General features: G+C 51.9%; 1 protein-coding gene across 1 annotated transcript; it reads right to left on the bottom strand.

Moving 5' to 3' along the window:
* Window positions 1–174: 174 nt before the first annotated feature.
* On the bottom strand, window positions 175–7,827 carry Ppp2r5b (protein phosphatase 2 regulatory subunit B'beta). Its single transcript, XM_041661405.1, has 14 exons — window positions 7,483–7,827; window positions 6,618–7,066; window positions 5,750–5,946; window positions 4,967–5,068; window positions 4,727–4,819; window positions 4,479–4,609; window positions 3,365–3,424; window positions 3,165–3,273; window positions 2,777–2,830; window positions 2,661–2,711; window positions 2,432–2,551; window positions 1,510–1,637; window positions 1,210–1,311; window positions 175–924 (listed from the first exon to the last, which is right to left on the bottom strand). The coding sequence occupies exons 2-14, from the start codon at window positions 6,814–6,816 to the stop codon at window positions 777–779; spliced, it is 1,494 nt and encodes a 497-aa protein (XP_041517339.1). The 5' UTR covers window positions 6,817–7,066; window positions 7,483–7,827; the 3' UTR covers window positions 175–776.
* Window positions 7,828–13,457: the final 5,630 nt, after the last annotated feature.

Raw genomic sequence — 13,457 nt, 5'->3', positions numbered from 1 at the left:
GAATGGCTCAGGCTCCAGTCCTGACACCGTATGCTATGGATCTCTCCAATGAAGGGGCAACTTCAGCTCTGCCCCTCCTTAGAGTCAGTGACTATGATCTCCTTTTACCTGGTCTATAAGCAGTCTCATTGCTACGCTGTCCTTCACCCCTGCCCTCAATAAAGCAAGCAATGCTTGAGTTTCGCTCTTTATTAAGTCTGCCCCCTAGCCAGGTGAAGGGAGCAGACCATGATTACTGTAACCCCCCCCTCACCCCAGGACAATGTGAATCTCTTCTTGCCTGTGCCCTCACCCCTCCCCCTGCCCAATAAATAAAAAGGGGACAAGAAAGTACAGGGCAAGGGAGAGAGGAGAGGAGAATGTCCCTGGACAGTGTCTTGTTGAGGGTGAGCTGGGCAGAATAAATAGACCGTGCCCCCATGGTGGGAATGAGGAAGGCCCTGGCCAGGTGCTGAGTGCCCATGTCCCAGGCCAGGAGCAGAGATGGGAACCCAGCTGTATAGGGCAGAGGAGGATCCCTGATGGCAGCTTCCCAGTTGCACACTTGCCCTGGTCTAGTCTTGCCAGAATCTTGCCACAAAGGCCTGAGAGTTCTGCCTGCCAAGACTACCAACTTGCATTCTTGTCTCCCCTCCATGAAAGCTATTCCCATGGGGCTGGCAGGGAGTCCTAGAACCACTCTGGCAAGGCCACGGGGAGGTGTGGACCTCACTGGGCCCCTAGGCAGAAGGGATGGAAGGGCTGATAGCTCTGGGTTTAGCTTCTCCTAGATTTGTCTAGCTCTGACCCCCACTGGCAGCCACCTGGGGTGTAGGCCGAGGAAGGGGGGCTTCCTTGGCCCCTTGCGTCCCCTGTAGCCGTCGTAGCTGCAGCTCCTCCAAACCTCGCCATAGTTCCTGTCGTTCCTGGGCTTTCTGCTGCTCCCTGGGGAGAGAGGGTGAGGCAACTCTTCCTCTCCTGGACTGCCAACAGTCTAACCTCCCTCATGGCCACCCCACTGTAAAGTGACTAGGACTCCATGGGGCACCTCGGCTTAGAGGGGAGGTGAGGAGAGAAAGGAGGAAAAATTAGGCTGTGAGCTGCCCTGAGGCATTGGTACAGGGAGTCAGAGCAGTCAGTGGGCAGCCCCTCTGGAAACAGGGTGAAGCTGACCACACTGGGATGGTCTGATGTCCCTCCCTGGTGGCCAGCCTCTGACCCTGTACTCACTGCTGTTTCTCCAGCTTGTAGGAGGCCGTAAGCTCATCAAACAGCTTCCCATTCATCTCCATGAAAGTCTTGAGTACATTGTAGATCAGCGAAACGATGGTTCTGATTGCCAAGGAGAGGTATTACGGAGGTGAATGAAATACCATGCTGCTCGTCCCTGGTCCCTGAACACTGCCCATTTCCATGCCCTTTTACCGCCCTTTGGTATCCTGACATTTGCTCTCTGTCCAGCTAGGAATGGCCCTGGGGGCTGGACTAGCTGTGGTGCCTGACTTCAAGGGCACAGGCTTGGGCACTCACGGGTTCCAGTGCTCCTTGGACACTTGGTAGAGGGTCCCAAATACCGCAGGCAGCACAGTGTGGCAGTTGTCCTCAATGAGGCTCAGGATGTACTCATTATTCCAGAAATACAGAGCCCGCTCTGCAACCTGGACAAGTGAAGCAGGAGAGAGGGCCTGGTAATGGTCTATCTTTCAGCCTTCCCCCCAAACCCGGATCCTCCGACCTCCACACCCCATCCCACGGGCTTATCTAACCCATTGGAGGAAACAAATGGAGGAGAGAAAGCATGGCTTCAGTCAACACCGCAGTTCCGACTCCTCCAGAGCCCACTGCACGTGTGCGGCCTTGGTGAGCCATGCAGCTCCTCAGCCTCAGCTGTCTGCTGTGTGAGTGGGGCTAAGAATACCCATCGCCACAGCTGTTGTCAGGAGGAAATGAGTTCCTGTACTTCAAGGTGTTTTCAAAGTGAAACACCAGAGCCATCGTGAGAAGAATCAGCTCCCACCAGGTCATGGCTCCTAACAGTGAGTCTAGTCTAGCGTGGGGACTGAGCCTTCTGGCCAGAAAGTGGGGCCAGTGACATCTAAGGTTACCAAGAAAAGAAAGGGACCAACAGTCCTGCAGCCCACTTTGCCTCAGTTTCCCTGCTGTGTTTACCACTATGAGTTCCGGTCACTACACTATGAATGACTATTGTTGCCCCATTTTTGATCAAGGAAACCCACTTAAGACTCAGAAATGATTCCCCAAGGCCTCTCAACTAGTGGAATACAGATCTGAGGTTTGGCCCTAGGTCTCGTGACCCTAAGGCCAGCATCTGCCTATTATCAGGTCGCTAAGGCTGGAAGAGAAGCTGAGGGGAGAGAAGACTATGTTAGACTAACTTTGAAACTTTGCCAGGCTGTGCCCCTGCCCTGACCCACTTGCCTTTGTCACATACCTGGAAATGGGGGCTGGAGACACAGCGAGCCACCTGCTTGAAGAGGGGCTCCTGGATCTTCACAAACTGGGAGGGCTCGATGACATCAAGAATTTCTTCCATCTCCCCCAGGAACATCACCTGGGGAGAGGGCAGGGCAGCAGCTCACATTCCCCTAAAGCATGACCTGCTTGCCTTCTGGAAGCCGAGCCCTCCCACCCACTCTCAGGGTTGGGAGAGCCCTTCATACCTCCTTCTGGGTGCAGGTTTTAGGCCAGTATTTGAGGAGCCCCCGGATAACCTGTAGGGTGGAGGAGGAGTCAGACCCGAAGAGTGAGGAGCCCACCTTCCCTCCAAGGTACTCACATGCTCGGTCAAAGTGGCATCCTTCTCCAGGAACTGCACCACACAGTATGCCAGCTGCAGGGCCAGGATGGAAAGAGGGAGCCAAGATCAGGAAGGAAGAGGAGCCAAGAACTAGCTGCCCAGGACAGCGTGCCAGGCACCTGCTCATTACTGCCTTCACACTCTTGTTCACTGGGCACTTACTGCTGCTTTGGACTTCAAGGCACCAAGCTCCTGAGTGCCCAGCAGCACAGAGCTGGTGTCTGAGGTCAGCTCTCAAGTAGAGGGAGACTGAATTAGAGACTCGGGGGTAAGAGGATGCAGCGAATGCCAATCTGACTTCCCAGCCCCACAGGCAGCCCTGAATGTCAGCAGCAGCTGCTACTTCAGGGATAGGTTTGGGGCTCACCTGGGCATGAAAAACAGAAAGCGACTTGACAGAGTGCAAGGGAATCAGGACTCGAACCAGAAACTGCTTGTGCTCAGTCTTCAGGGGCAGCGCAAAGCCATTGATGATGCTTTGGAGTGGAGAGGAGGGGAGCAGGACTCAGCCAATCAGGCCCCAGTCCTTCCTACAGGGGGGACCCCAACTCCAGCCAAAGCAATTACCTTCCTAAGATCTCCAGCAGTTCGGCCACACCATTGAAGTGCTCCAGCTCATAGATGAACCTGCCGGAGAGGAGAAGACTCTAGAGGGTGGGAGCGTTGGGACAGGTCCAGCTCTCCCAGCCTGACTCACCCTGCACAGCTGTCCAGCCCTCCCCAACCCACAGTAGTGCACCCTTTCTGGTGCCCCAAACCAGGCCCCTCTGAGTCCTCACCCACAGGCAGAACGTCTTTCCCAGTCCAGCCGCCTCTGCCACTGTCAGTCCCAGCTCATTTCTTCCAGTCCCCAGCGGTTCTTACCTGATGCCCAGCCAGCAGGCACCCAGCCTAGAACCTTCAACCTTCACGCAGTCAACCAAAGCAATGACAAACACCTCCACCCAGCACTGTAATTCCCCAAATCCCCCTGGGAGGCAGGGCATATGAAAGCCATTACAGAGATGAAGCTGAGACTCCAGCTAAAGGCTACTCGCCTCCAGGTTAATAAGTGGGGAAGCTAATGGACTGTGAGCTCCTAGAGAACAGGGCACATCTTCTCTGTTTTATCACTAGAAACAACAGCTAGTGTTTCAGAGGCCCCACCTCAGGCTAGCAGCTCTGCCAGATGCTTTGGAGGCCCCAGCTGGCTTCATCTAGAGAACGGCCCCGCATCAGCACAGGCGCTGTGCCCACTTCAAAGAATGAAGCAAGCCGAGAACTTCAAGGATTTGCCCGATTTCACCCAAATACATGAACCAAACTCAAATACACAACCATAGTCTCAACCACAAGGTCACAGGGGCTCCCACCACCCAGCGGATATGGTGCTAAGTAGCGTTTGTAGAAGACCTGATACGATCAGAAGATCTAGACCCTACATTCAACTGGGCTGCCCTCATCCCTCTAAACACTTAACTGACCTCTGCTTTCCTATATTCTTACTTGCCCTCTATTTGCTCATCTGTAAAATGGAAATAAAACTCAATTCTCCACTGCTGTCACAGGCATCGCATCATCAGTACTACTTTGCAGAGACAGACCTTGGTAAACATATAGCCCACACAGCCTGGTAGTCCCAGCAGGTCCCTCCTTTCCTGCCTCCCTCCCAGTTCTCTGCTGAGAGGCAACAGCCACTCACCGGAGGAAGATGTGGGTGCACTGCTTGCGAATGTAGGCCCGGAGACCCAGGAACTTGCCATACACCCGATGCAAAATGGTCTTGAGGTACTCACGTTCCCGAGGGTCCTCGCTGTCAAATAGCTCCAGCAGCTGTAGGACCCAGGGTTAGAGTAAATAAGTCCAGATGTCAACCCCTGTTTTTCCCATGACCCCCAGATAGCCTGTGCCTGCCGTATGGTACCACCCAGCCTGAGCTCCCCAAGTCACCATCAGGACAAACTTTTGATCCACATATCTCTTGGCCACAGAGGGCTGGAAGTCTGGACTCTCCAAGAAACGCAGGAAAAACTCGTATACCAGCTGGAGGTTGGAGACAGACCAAAAGGTGCACTTAGTTACAGCCTGATCGACTTTCCTCGCAGCCAACAGTCAGCATCTATACATCTATACAATCTCCCCCCACAACCCTCTCTGAAATGCAGACCCCTGCTCCCCAGCCCTTCACACCTGTAGATGTGGCCACGAAGGCTCAAGGTTGGGCTCATCCTCTTCAGGGTCAAATTCAGGGTTCTCACTGGGTGGCAGGGTCCGAAAGATATTTATTGATATCTAGGGGGGCAAGTCAGGGTTCTTTAAGGATGAGACCTTGGAGGGAGAAGTTTGGGGAACTCTCAGAGTTCTCTATATCCCAGGCAGGCAATGACCTTATGACCATCCTGCCTCAGCCTCCTCTGTAGCTAGGATTATAGGCATGTAGCGCCAGGCCAAGCACTTTTCAAGTACACAGACTCATGGGACTTAAACTTGAGGCCATGCATTGAGTTTTACCACCAACCCTTTCCTCATCCAGTTCTCCTGGACTGACCTACTCCCCAGCAAGCAACCTACTCCTCTGGACAGTCCTCACCTAAACACCACGTTCATGAAAACCTTAAGCCAGGGGCTGGGGACCCAGGGGTGGCTTGCCACATCTCCAGATGGATATGGTGGGACGGTGAGGTTGAAAGCAATGAAATCCCAGGCATTTAGGGCCAAAGAGTTTAACTCATATGCCGGAGTCAGGCCAGGGGAGACAAGTGGCTCGAAGGATAGGTACCCAGGCCCAGCTCACACAGGTGCAGGGACAGCAGGGAAAGGGACTCCTGAGTGGGTGCTGGGCTCAGTGGGGCTCAGTGGAGATGGAAGCATGGCCCTTGAGGACAAGCTGAAGAGCAGACATTAATTCTTCCCACAGGGGGCCTAGTGGTGGATGGATAGGATTCTTGTCCCCTGAGGCTGGACAGTGCTTACCATGCGGATGATGTCTGGGTAGACAGGCTCAATGAGGACACCCCGGGTGCTCCCCACACATTCCACTAGTTCGTTGAGGGCCGCACGCTTCACCTCCTTCCCCTTGAGGTCAGCCACACAGTCCAAGAAGTCAAACATCACCCCACACTGGGCCAGTTTCCGGCTCAGCAACTCATGCAACTCAGAGGCTGGCACATCTGCGGGGAGGGACGGGGAGACTGAGCCTGGACCACAGCCGTCAGGGCTCTGGACAGGAGTGGGTCTCATCCCTCAGGCTGACTTTCCAAGCAGTTTCAGCTGCCCCGATCCAGGGTAACTCTGGAACATCTAACAACAATTCTAGTGCCATCCTTCACGCCTGGGAGGATGGGGTAGGAAGGTGGTCATCTTTTCTAATCCATGATCAGAGACTTCATCACTTTAAAGCAAGACCACAAGCTCTAGATACACAGTCATTCCCCCAAACATCCACTGCCTCACTCCTGGGTGGCACATGGATTTATCAGCCAGAAGTGGAAAGCGGGGCAGGAGTGACGTTGGGGTTATGTCACAGGGAATCACGCCAAGCACCTACCCCAAGACCTAGGCAGCTGGCTGCTGCTGATACGAGCCTCCTGAAATGTAGGCTGTGTGCCCCACCCTTGGCCCTTGCCTGCCCCTGGCACCACTTCCAGATGCCCCACCTCCAGAGATGACAGGCCAGTCAGGCCATGCGTCAGCAGAGGGCTGGAGACTGAGGGGTCAGTTCCAATGGAATTCCCAGGCTAAAAGGGTATCCAAACTCTACCTGACGGCTGTTTCTCCCTCGGTCCTCCCCTACCTTGCTTCCTTCTAGGCTCAGGTACCTTGGCAGATAGCAACAGCTCACCTTTGAGAAGGGGCAGCGGAGTGAGCTCTTGCTGGTTGCTCTGATAGCGGAATTGAGAAGAGCTGTGTGAACGGCGGGGCCGAGCCCTGCGGAGGGACCGGCGGGAGAAGCCGTCAACCTTGTCTGGGGGGGGCACTGGAGACAGCCCTGGGGAGGAGGGGCTTGTGGGGGTGCTCGCAGGGGGCAGCTTTGTCTCCATGGCCAGTGAGCAGCAGTCAACCTTTCAGAGCCTGGGGGGCTCCTTGTGGGTCTTGAGGAAGCTGAGTGAGGCCACTAACTGGGATCCATCCTGACCAGCGTGTTGTAGGGGGGCACAAACACAGTCCTGACCCCCCCAGGGCCTTTGGCAACTGCCCAGTCCTGGGGGGGACAGGCAAGGTAAGAAGGCAATGGCTCAAGTCTTTCCTGGGGGTCCAGAAGAGTCCAGTCAGGTTCCCACGCTGGCTCTTCTGAGAAGTCAGGTTAGAAAGGTCAGCAGGAGAGACACAGAGAGCAGGTAGGTTCTTTTCCGGAGACAGCCCGTGTGCTGCTCCGATCCTCTCACTTCTTTTCCCTCATTCCCCTTGCTAGACCCCCAAACAAGAGTGCACGTATGTCCCTCCCTTCTTCCAGACCCAAGCTCCAAAGTAGCCCCTCCCCAAATACGGCCTACGGCTTCTACTCAGGATGGGGACTCAGTTTAGTATCTCCAGCTCCTTAGAGCAGTGGGACGCCCCTGCTCCACTAATGCCTTCCGTCCCGGTGCACTCACACGAAAATAAGGGTCCTGTTCTCATGCACCCCCTTTCAGACTCTAGCATCTCTCCCTGCATCCCGCTCCTTCCTGATCTCCAAACCTCATGGTGGTAGTAGGGTACACACTCACTTCTCAGAAACCCAGACTTTGGTCGCGGACCCCTAGAGGCCGACTCGGAGGAGGGGGCGGCGGTTCAAGGGTCCTTAGCGGCGATTCCGCCGCTCGGGGCGCTGGGGCTGGGCGGCGGCGCTCCTGGGTTCGCTCCCGGGCTCTGGGGGTGCTGGAGCATGCCCCCAGCTCAGCCCCAGAAGGGGCCGGGCGCTCGGCGGGCTCTGGGCTAGACCCCAGTAGCACGCGATCCTCGGCAGCTATCTCGCGACTCAGACCCGCGCGGTGCAGCGCAGCGGGAGCCCCGGCTCGCTGCGCACCGGCACCCGCCGCCCAGCTGCTCAGGATGACATCAAGTCACCTCCCCCCCTCCCGGCCCGTACCTCCCCTCCTCTGGGGGGGCTGCGTCAGGGAGGCCTAGGGGCTGCTGGGAAATGTAGTCCGCGCCCTGCTTAAAGGGAGCGACCAGACATCACGGGTAACCCTGGGGACAGACTCTGCGCTCCCGGGACAGAGCTGAGGCTTTTAAAACCTGCAAGCACAGTGGGACGGAGTCCAGCTCAGAGCTGGACTCCCGAATTCTGGAAGGAACACTGTATAGGGAAAGAAGAGGATTCTGGGGTTGGAAACTTCTAATGCCAGAACTGTGGCCGAACACAGGCCTAGCATGATGTACCAGGCCCACAGTTTGGTCTGTGCTATATATGCCTCAGGCCAACCCCAAAGGAGGCCCATACTCAGCCCAGAATGAAGCCAGATACTTTTAAAAACTCTTGAAACCGGCGTTGGAGTGGTTAATCGTCTGCTTTGCTTTTGCGCCTGCTGGGAGGGGTGTGGTTCACGAGAGGGTCCTGGGAAATGTAGTCCATCTTTCGGGCCTGCAGTGCCCCTCCTGTCACTTGCTGTCTATGGTGACATCATGGTCTGTAGTTTAAAGGGCCAGCCCTGGGATGGCAAAGCATGAGGGCAGAAGTACCACCCTGGAGTTGCCCCCACCCTAAGGCAACCTCCTCTGGCTCCAAGATGTGCCCTGGAGAGTCAGCGTTCTTGATAAAAACACCAATGCTGGGTATCTAAGACTCAGGTATATTCTAAGAGTTTGGCACTCTGGCCAAAAGTTCTCAGCCTGCAGACCTGGACCCCCTTTATAGTACCAGGACTCTAACACGCTGTTCCCTACAATGACTGTGGGATGTGAGGTCTTCACCCCAAAATTTTTCCCAAGTGACTAACTGGTCCATGCTGAACAGGAGGAGAGAAAGCAATGTGTCTGGACAGTGGGGTCAGGGGAACTGGGATAGCCCCACCTAGCTTTGTCCCCTGGTGTTGACCTAGTGCTGCAGAAGCCTATGTCCCCAGGGCGTGCCCACCCGTGGAGCAACAAAGAACAGAAGCCTGGGTTGAAGCCAACAGTTCAGTTGAGCTGAAATCTAGGACCGCATAAATGGAGACCCAGCCAGTACTCCCTTTGCTCTTCATCTGCCAGGCAGAACAGGAACCTCTAAACCACTACTTGGCCCACCTCTGAGGCTCAGAAAGTCAGATGCACAGAGCCTCTTAAGATGCCAGACCAAGACCCAGAGGCCCAGACAGGAGACTGGCCCATGGGGGGCACAGTCTGTCATCCAAAGCAGGATCAGGCACCAGCTGGCTTTAGGACCCTCCACAGACCCTCTGTGCTGGTTCTTCAGACTAGACTGACTAGGCAGGGTGGGGACAAGGTGGGGTAATGCTACTGGACAAAGTGGCCCTGGGGATAGGGCAGGGGGCCTGCTACTGCCAGGGCTCACTGCTGAGCTGCCGCGTCCTTTGCTTTACAAGTGGAATTTGGATTAAATTTCAAACAGGCATTGAAAGATTGAAAATTGAAAAGTTTCTTCTTATTCTTTGTTTGGTTTTTGAGACAGGGTTTCTTTGTAGTTTTGGAGCCTGTCTTGGAACTAGCTCTGTAGATCAGGCTGGCTTCGAATTCACAGAAAATTCACCTGTCTCTGTCCCTCGAGTGCTGAGATTAAAGAGGTGTGCCACCACCACCCAGCTTTTTTTTTTTTTCTTTATTTTTCCAGACAGGGTTTCTCTGTGTAGCTTTGAAGCCTGTCCTGGAACTTGCTCTGTAGACCAGGCTGGCCTTGAACTCACAGAGATCCACCTGCCTCTACCTCCTAAGTGCTGGGATTAAAGGCATATGCCACCACCACCCAACTATCTCTTATTAGCAAAGTTTCATTATATTTATTTATATCTCTCTAGTTGTTGGGTGTTTTTGTTTTTGTTTTGTTTTTGTTTTTCCAGACAGGGTTTCTCTGTGGTTTTGGAGCCTGTCCTGGAACTAACTCTTGTAGACCAGGCTGGTCTCGTACTCACAGAGATCTGCCTGCCTCTGCCTCCCGAGTGCTGGGATTAAAGGCGTGCGCCACCACCGCGTGGCACATCTCTTTAGTTGTGCTGTGTCTGTGTTATCCCAGCTGTCTTGGAACTCACTGCTTAGATTTTGTGGGTGATCCTTTAACATTTTGGCCATTCTTTTTTTTTTTTTTTCAGATCTATCCAGCTTTATTCTGTTAGACCGAGGGGAAATTACCGAGAAAGAATTTCCTGAGAGTGCATGTAAGATGTCTGCTCTTGCAGGGGACCCAGGTTCCTTCTGAACACAGCACGGTTTACACTCATCTGTTCCTCATTCACAGGGGATATTTTGGCCATTCTTTACAACTTATTTGTTTGCTTATTTTTCTGGTTTTTCTCTGTGTAACAGACCTGACTGTCCTGGAACTCACTTTGTAAACCAGGTTGGCCTCAAACTCACTGAGATCTATCTGTTTCTCCTCCTGAGTGCTGGGATTAAAGGTGTGTGCCACTGTGTCCTGTACACAGCCAACTTGTTTGTTTGTTTGTTTAAGATAGGGTATCTCTACTTAGCCTTGGTTTTCCTGGAACTCTTGGTGTAACCCAGGCCAGCTTCCGCCAGCTTCCACAGAGTACCACTTGCCTCTGCCTCCCAAATTCTGGGATCAAAGGCATAGGACAACCAGTATGGGATTTTTTCACTCTATAGCCCAGGCTTACCTAGAGCTATTTAGCCCAGGTTGGCCTTGAATTTACAGCCATCCTTTTGCCTTACTCTCCCAATTGCTGGGATTGCAGATGTTAATTTTTCCCCCCAAGAAAAGGTCTCAGGTAGCCTATACTTGTTGCAGAGAGTGGATGACCTTGAATTTCTGACCCTTCTGCCTCTACCTCTCAGGGCTGGAATTACAAATCATGTAACAATGAGGTTTGAACCCAGAACTTCTTATTTTTCTGGTTTTTCTCTGTGTAACAGACCTGACTGTCCTGTAACTCACTTTGTAGACCAGGCTGGCTTCAAACTCACTGAGATCTGTTTCTGCTCCTGAGTGCTGGGATTAAACGTGTGTCACACCGTGTCATGTAACAATGAGGTTTGAACCCAGAACTTCTTGCATGCTCACTAAACAAGTGCTCTACCAATTGAACGCCATTCCTAACCCGGATTTTGTCCACCTGTTCCTATCATTTGTTAAAAAAACATTCGATGAGTGTGGGGCTGCTCAAGCCTGTCAAGGACAAATAGATCTTCTGAGTCACACCACAGATATTTTCATAATAGCTGTCCCCATTGATCTGTCTCTTTGAGTAGGGCCTCTACAGAGTTCCCCAGTTCTCTTGGAGACTCTGTGAAGCCCCTTCCACTTAAAGAATGGGCTGCCCTGCTGCCACTCTAACAGAAAAGTGGAGAGAAGTAAACATAAGAAAGGTGTAGGGGGAGCACAGCTCAGTGGGAGTGTTTGCTTAGCTCAAGGACCTGAGCTCAATCTCCTGTACTAAAAACAAACAACAACAAAACAGAACAAAAAAAAAAAAGCAACACCTGACAAAACAGTAAAACAAAACAGAATCTCCTGGTGAGCCTGGCGGAGCACGCCTGAACTACCTGCACACACAGCAGAAGATTAGGAGTTCAAGGCCAACCTTGTCTACCTTTGAGACCATCCTTAATTGTGAGCTCCCTCGCTCAAGATGATTTGCTGAGGCCACCAAGAGCTAAGAGGAAGCCAGGTCTGTCACAGACAAGGATTTTTGCTCATGCTTGCTTCAAGGAAATTTGTTCATTTTTTGTTGTTGTTTTATTTTTTTTTTTTTATTTTTTTTTTTTTATTTTTTTTTTTAAATATTTATTTGTTTATTATGTATACAGTATTCTTCCTGCAGGCCTCATTACAGATGGTTGTGAGCCACCATGTGGTTGCTGGGAATTGAACTCAGGACCTTTGGAAGAGCAGGCAATGCTCTTAACCGCTGAGCCATCTCTCCAGCCCCCATTGTTGTTTTATTTTTTTTTTCAAGACTGGATTTCTCTATGCAGCTGCATCCTGGAACTTGCTCTACAGAGCAGGGTGGTGTCCATTTCAGAGAGATCTGCCTGGTTCCGCCTGCCTAGTGCAAGGATTAAAGGTGCATACTCAGTTTTTTTCTTTCTTTTTTTTGTTTTGTTTTTTGAGACAGGGTTTCTCTGTGTAGCTTTGAAGCCTGTTCTGGCTCTGCAGAGTGCTGGGATTAAAGGCATACACCACCATTGCCTGATTTGGTTTTTGTTTTTCTGTGTATCTTTGGTTGTTCTGTAATTCACTAAGGCTGGCCTTGAACTCACAGAGGTCCTGAAGTCTCTGCCCACGCTCAGTTTGTCTCCCATAGCCCAGGCTAGCCTGGAGGTGGTCTAGCAGAGGATGGCCTTGAATACCTGATTCTCTGCCTACACCTCCCGGACTCTGGAATTATAGGCACAGACCACCACACTCGGTTATGTTATGTTTGGGAACGAACCCAGGAAGGGCAAAAACTGGACCAACTGAGCGACTTCTGCAGTTCACGTTTCACATCCCACAACCCTTTCTTGAGACAGGATTTACCACGCCAGACTTCTTCAAACTGAGAGTCAAACTAGCAAAGCTAAAATAGAATCCCAGTTACTCATGGGTGTTCTTTACATCTGCCATTATGGAAAAGGTTTGGGGACCAACTCCATAGAAGAAAAGTGACTAAACTTTGTCTCTAAATGATTAAAAAATAAACCTTTTAGGTGTTGTAGGCCTCCGTCTCGATCTCAATTCCTGAGCTCTGTCTGCCACTGTATCAGGAGAGCGGCCCTCAATTGAATTTACCAAGTGAACTAGCCTGTATCCACTAATAATGTATGAACACCGGAGTGACTTTGAGAGACTTTTTTTCCTATGTTATTCTTCCATTTCTCCTCAACCATTTAAGAACAGAAATCACCAAAGAGGCAGGAAGATCACCTCAAGTTTGAGGCCAGCCTCATCTGTATGGTAATTTCCATACCAGCCAATAATCTACAGTGAGACCATTCTCAAAAAAGGACAGAAAAGCTTCGAAGTCATTTTTAGCTTTCAGGCTGTAGAAAACAGTAGAACCCTGCTTTGGGGGAAATTCGATTATTGATTTTAGGATTAGAGATATGGAAAGCCATTATTTCAGAGAGGGCCCTAAGGACCACAGAAGGGAAGGTTCTTTAATCTCTTGCTGTGCGTGCCTTTGTAAGTGGGGGGGGGGGGGAATCTTCCTGGTGGTGGGCTAAGGAACCTTCAATTCTATTTTCTAGCCCTAAAAATGGAACAATAGCAAATTGTATGACAGTGAGGACGTGATGACTCCAAAATATGGTTGAGGAGAAAGTTTTTATTGTAGATAAGAGGAAGAGAACAGTCAGAGGAGTCTGGAAGAGGCCAGAGCAGGGAGAGAATGAACTTAGCCAAGAGAAAGAAAGGGGGGGGGGGGAGAAGAGAGGAGAGGAGAGAAGGGGAAGGGAGGGGAGGGGAGGAGAGAGAACCAAGAGGGCAAAGAGGACCAAGAGAGCCTGTGGTCAAAATGGCAGGGTTATCTAAGAATCGAAGCTGGAGGAAAGGGAAGCAAAGCCCCTAGGCTAGAGAGGTTCAAGGGACAAGGTAGGTCAGCAAGGA

This window comes from Microtus oregoni, unplaced genomic scaffold (assembly GCF_018167655.1).
Source record: "Microtus oregoni isolate MIOR12 unplaced genomic scaffold, Mior012 000012F_ref0000307, whole genome shotgun sequence".
NCBI lineage: Eukaryota > Metazoa > Chordata > Mammalia > Rodentia > Cricetidae > Microtus > Microtus oregoni.
Note: the sequence above shows the minus strand (reverse complement) of the source record. Positions and strands in the feature narration are given on the sequence as shown.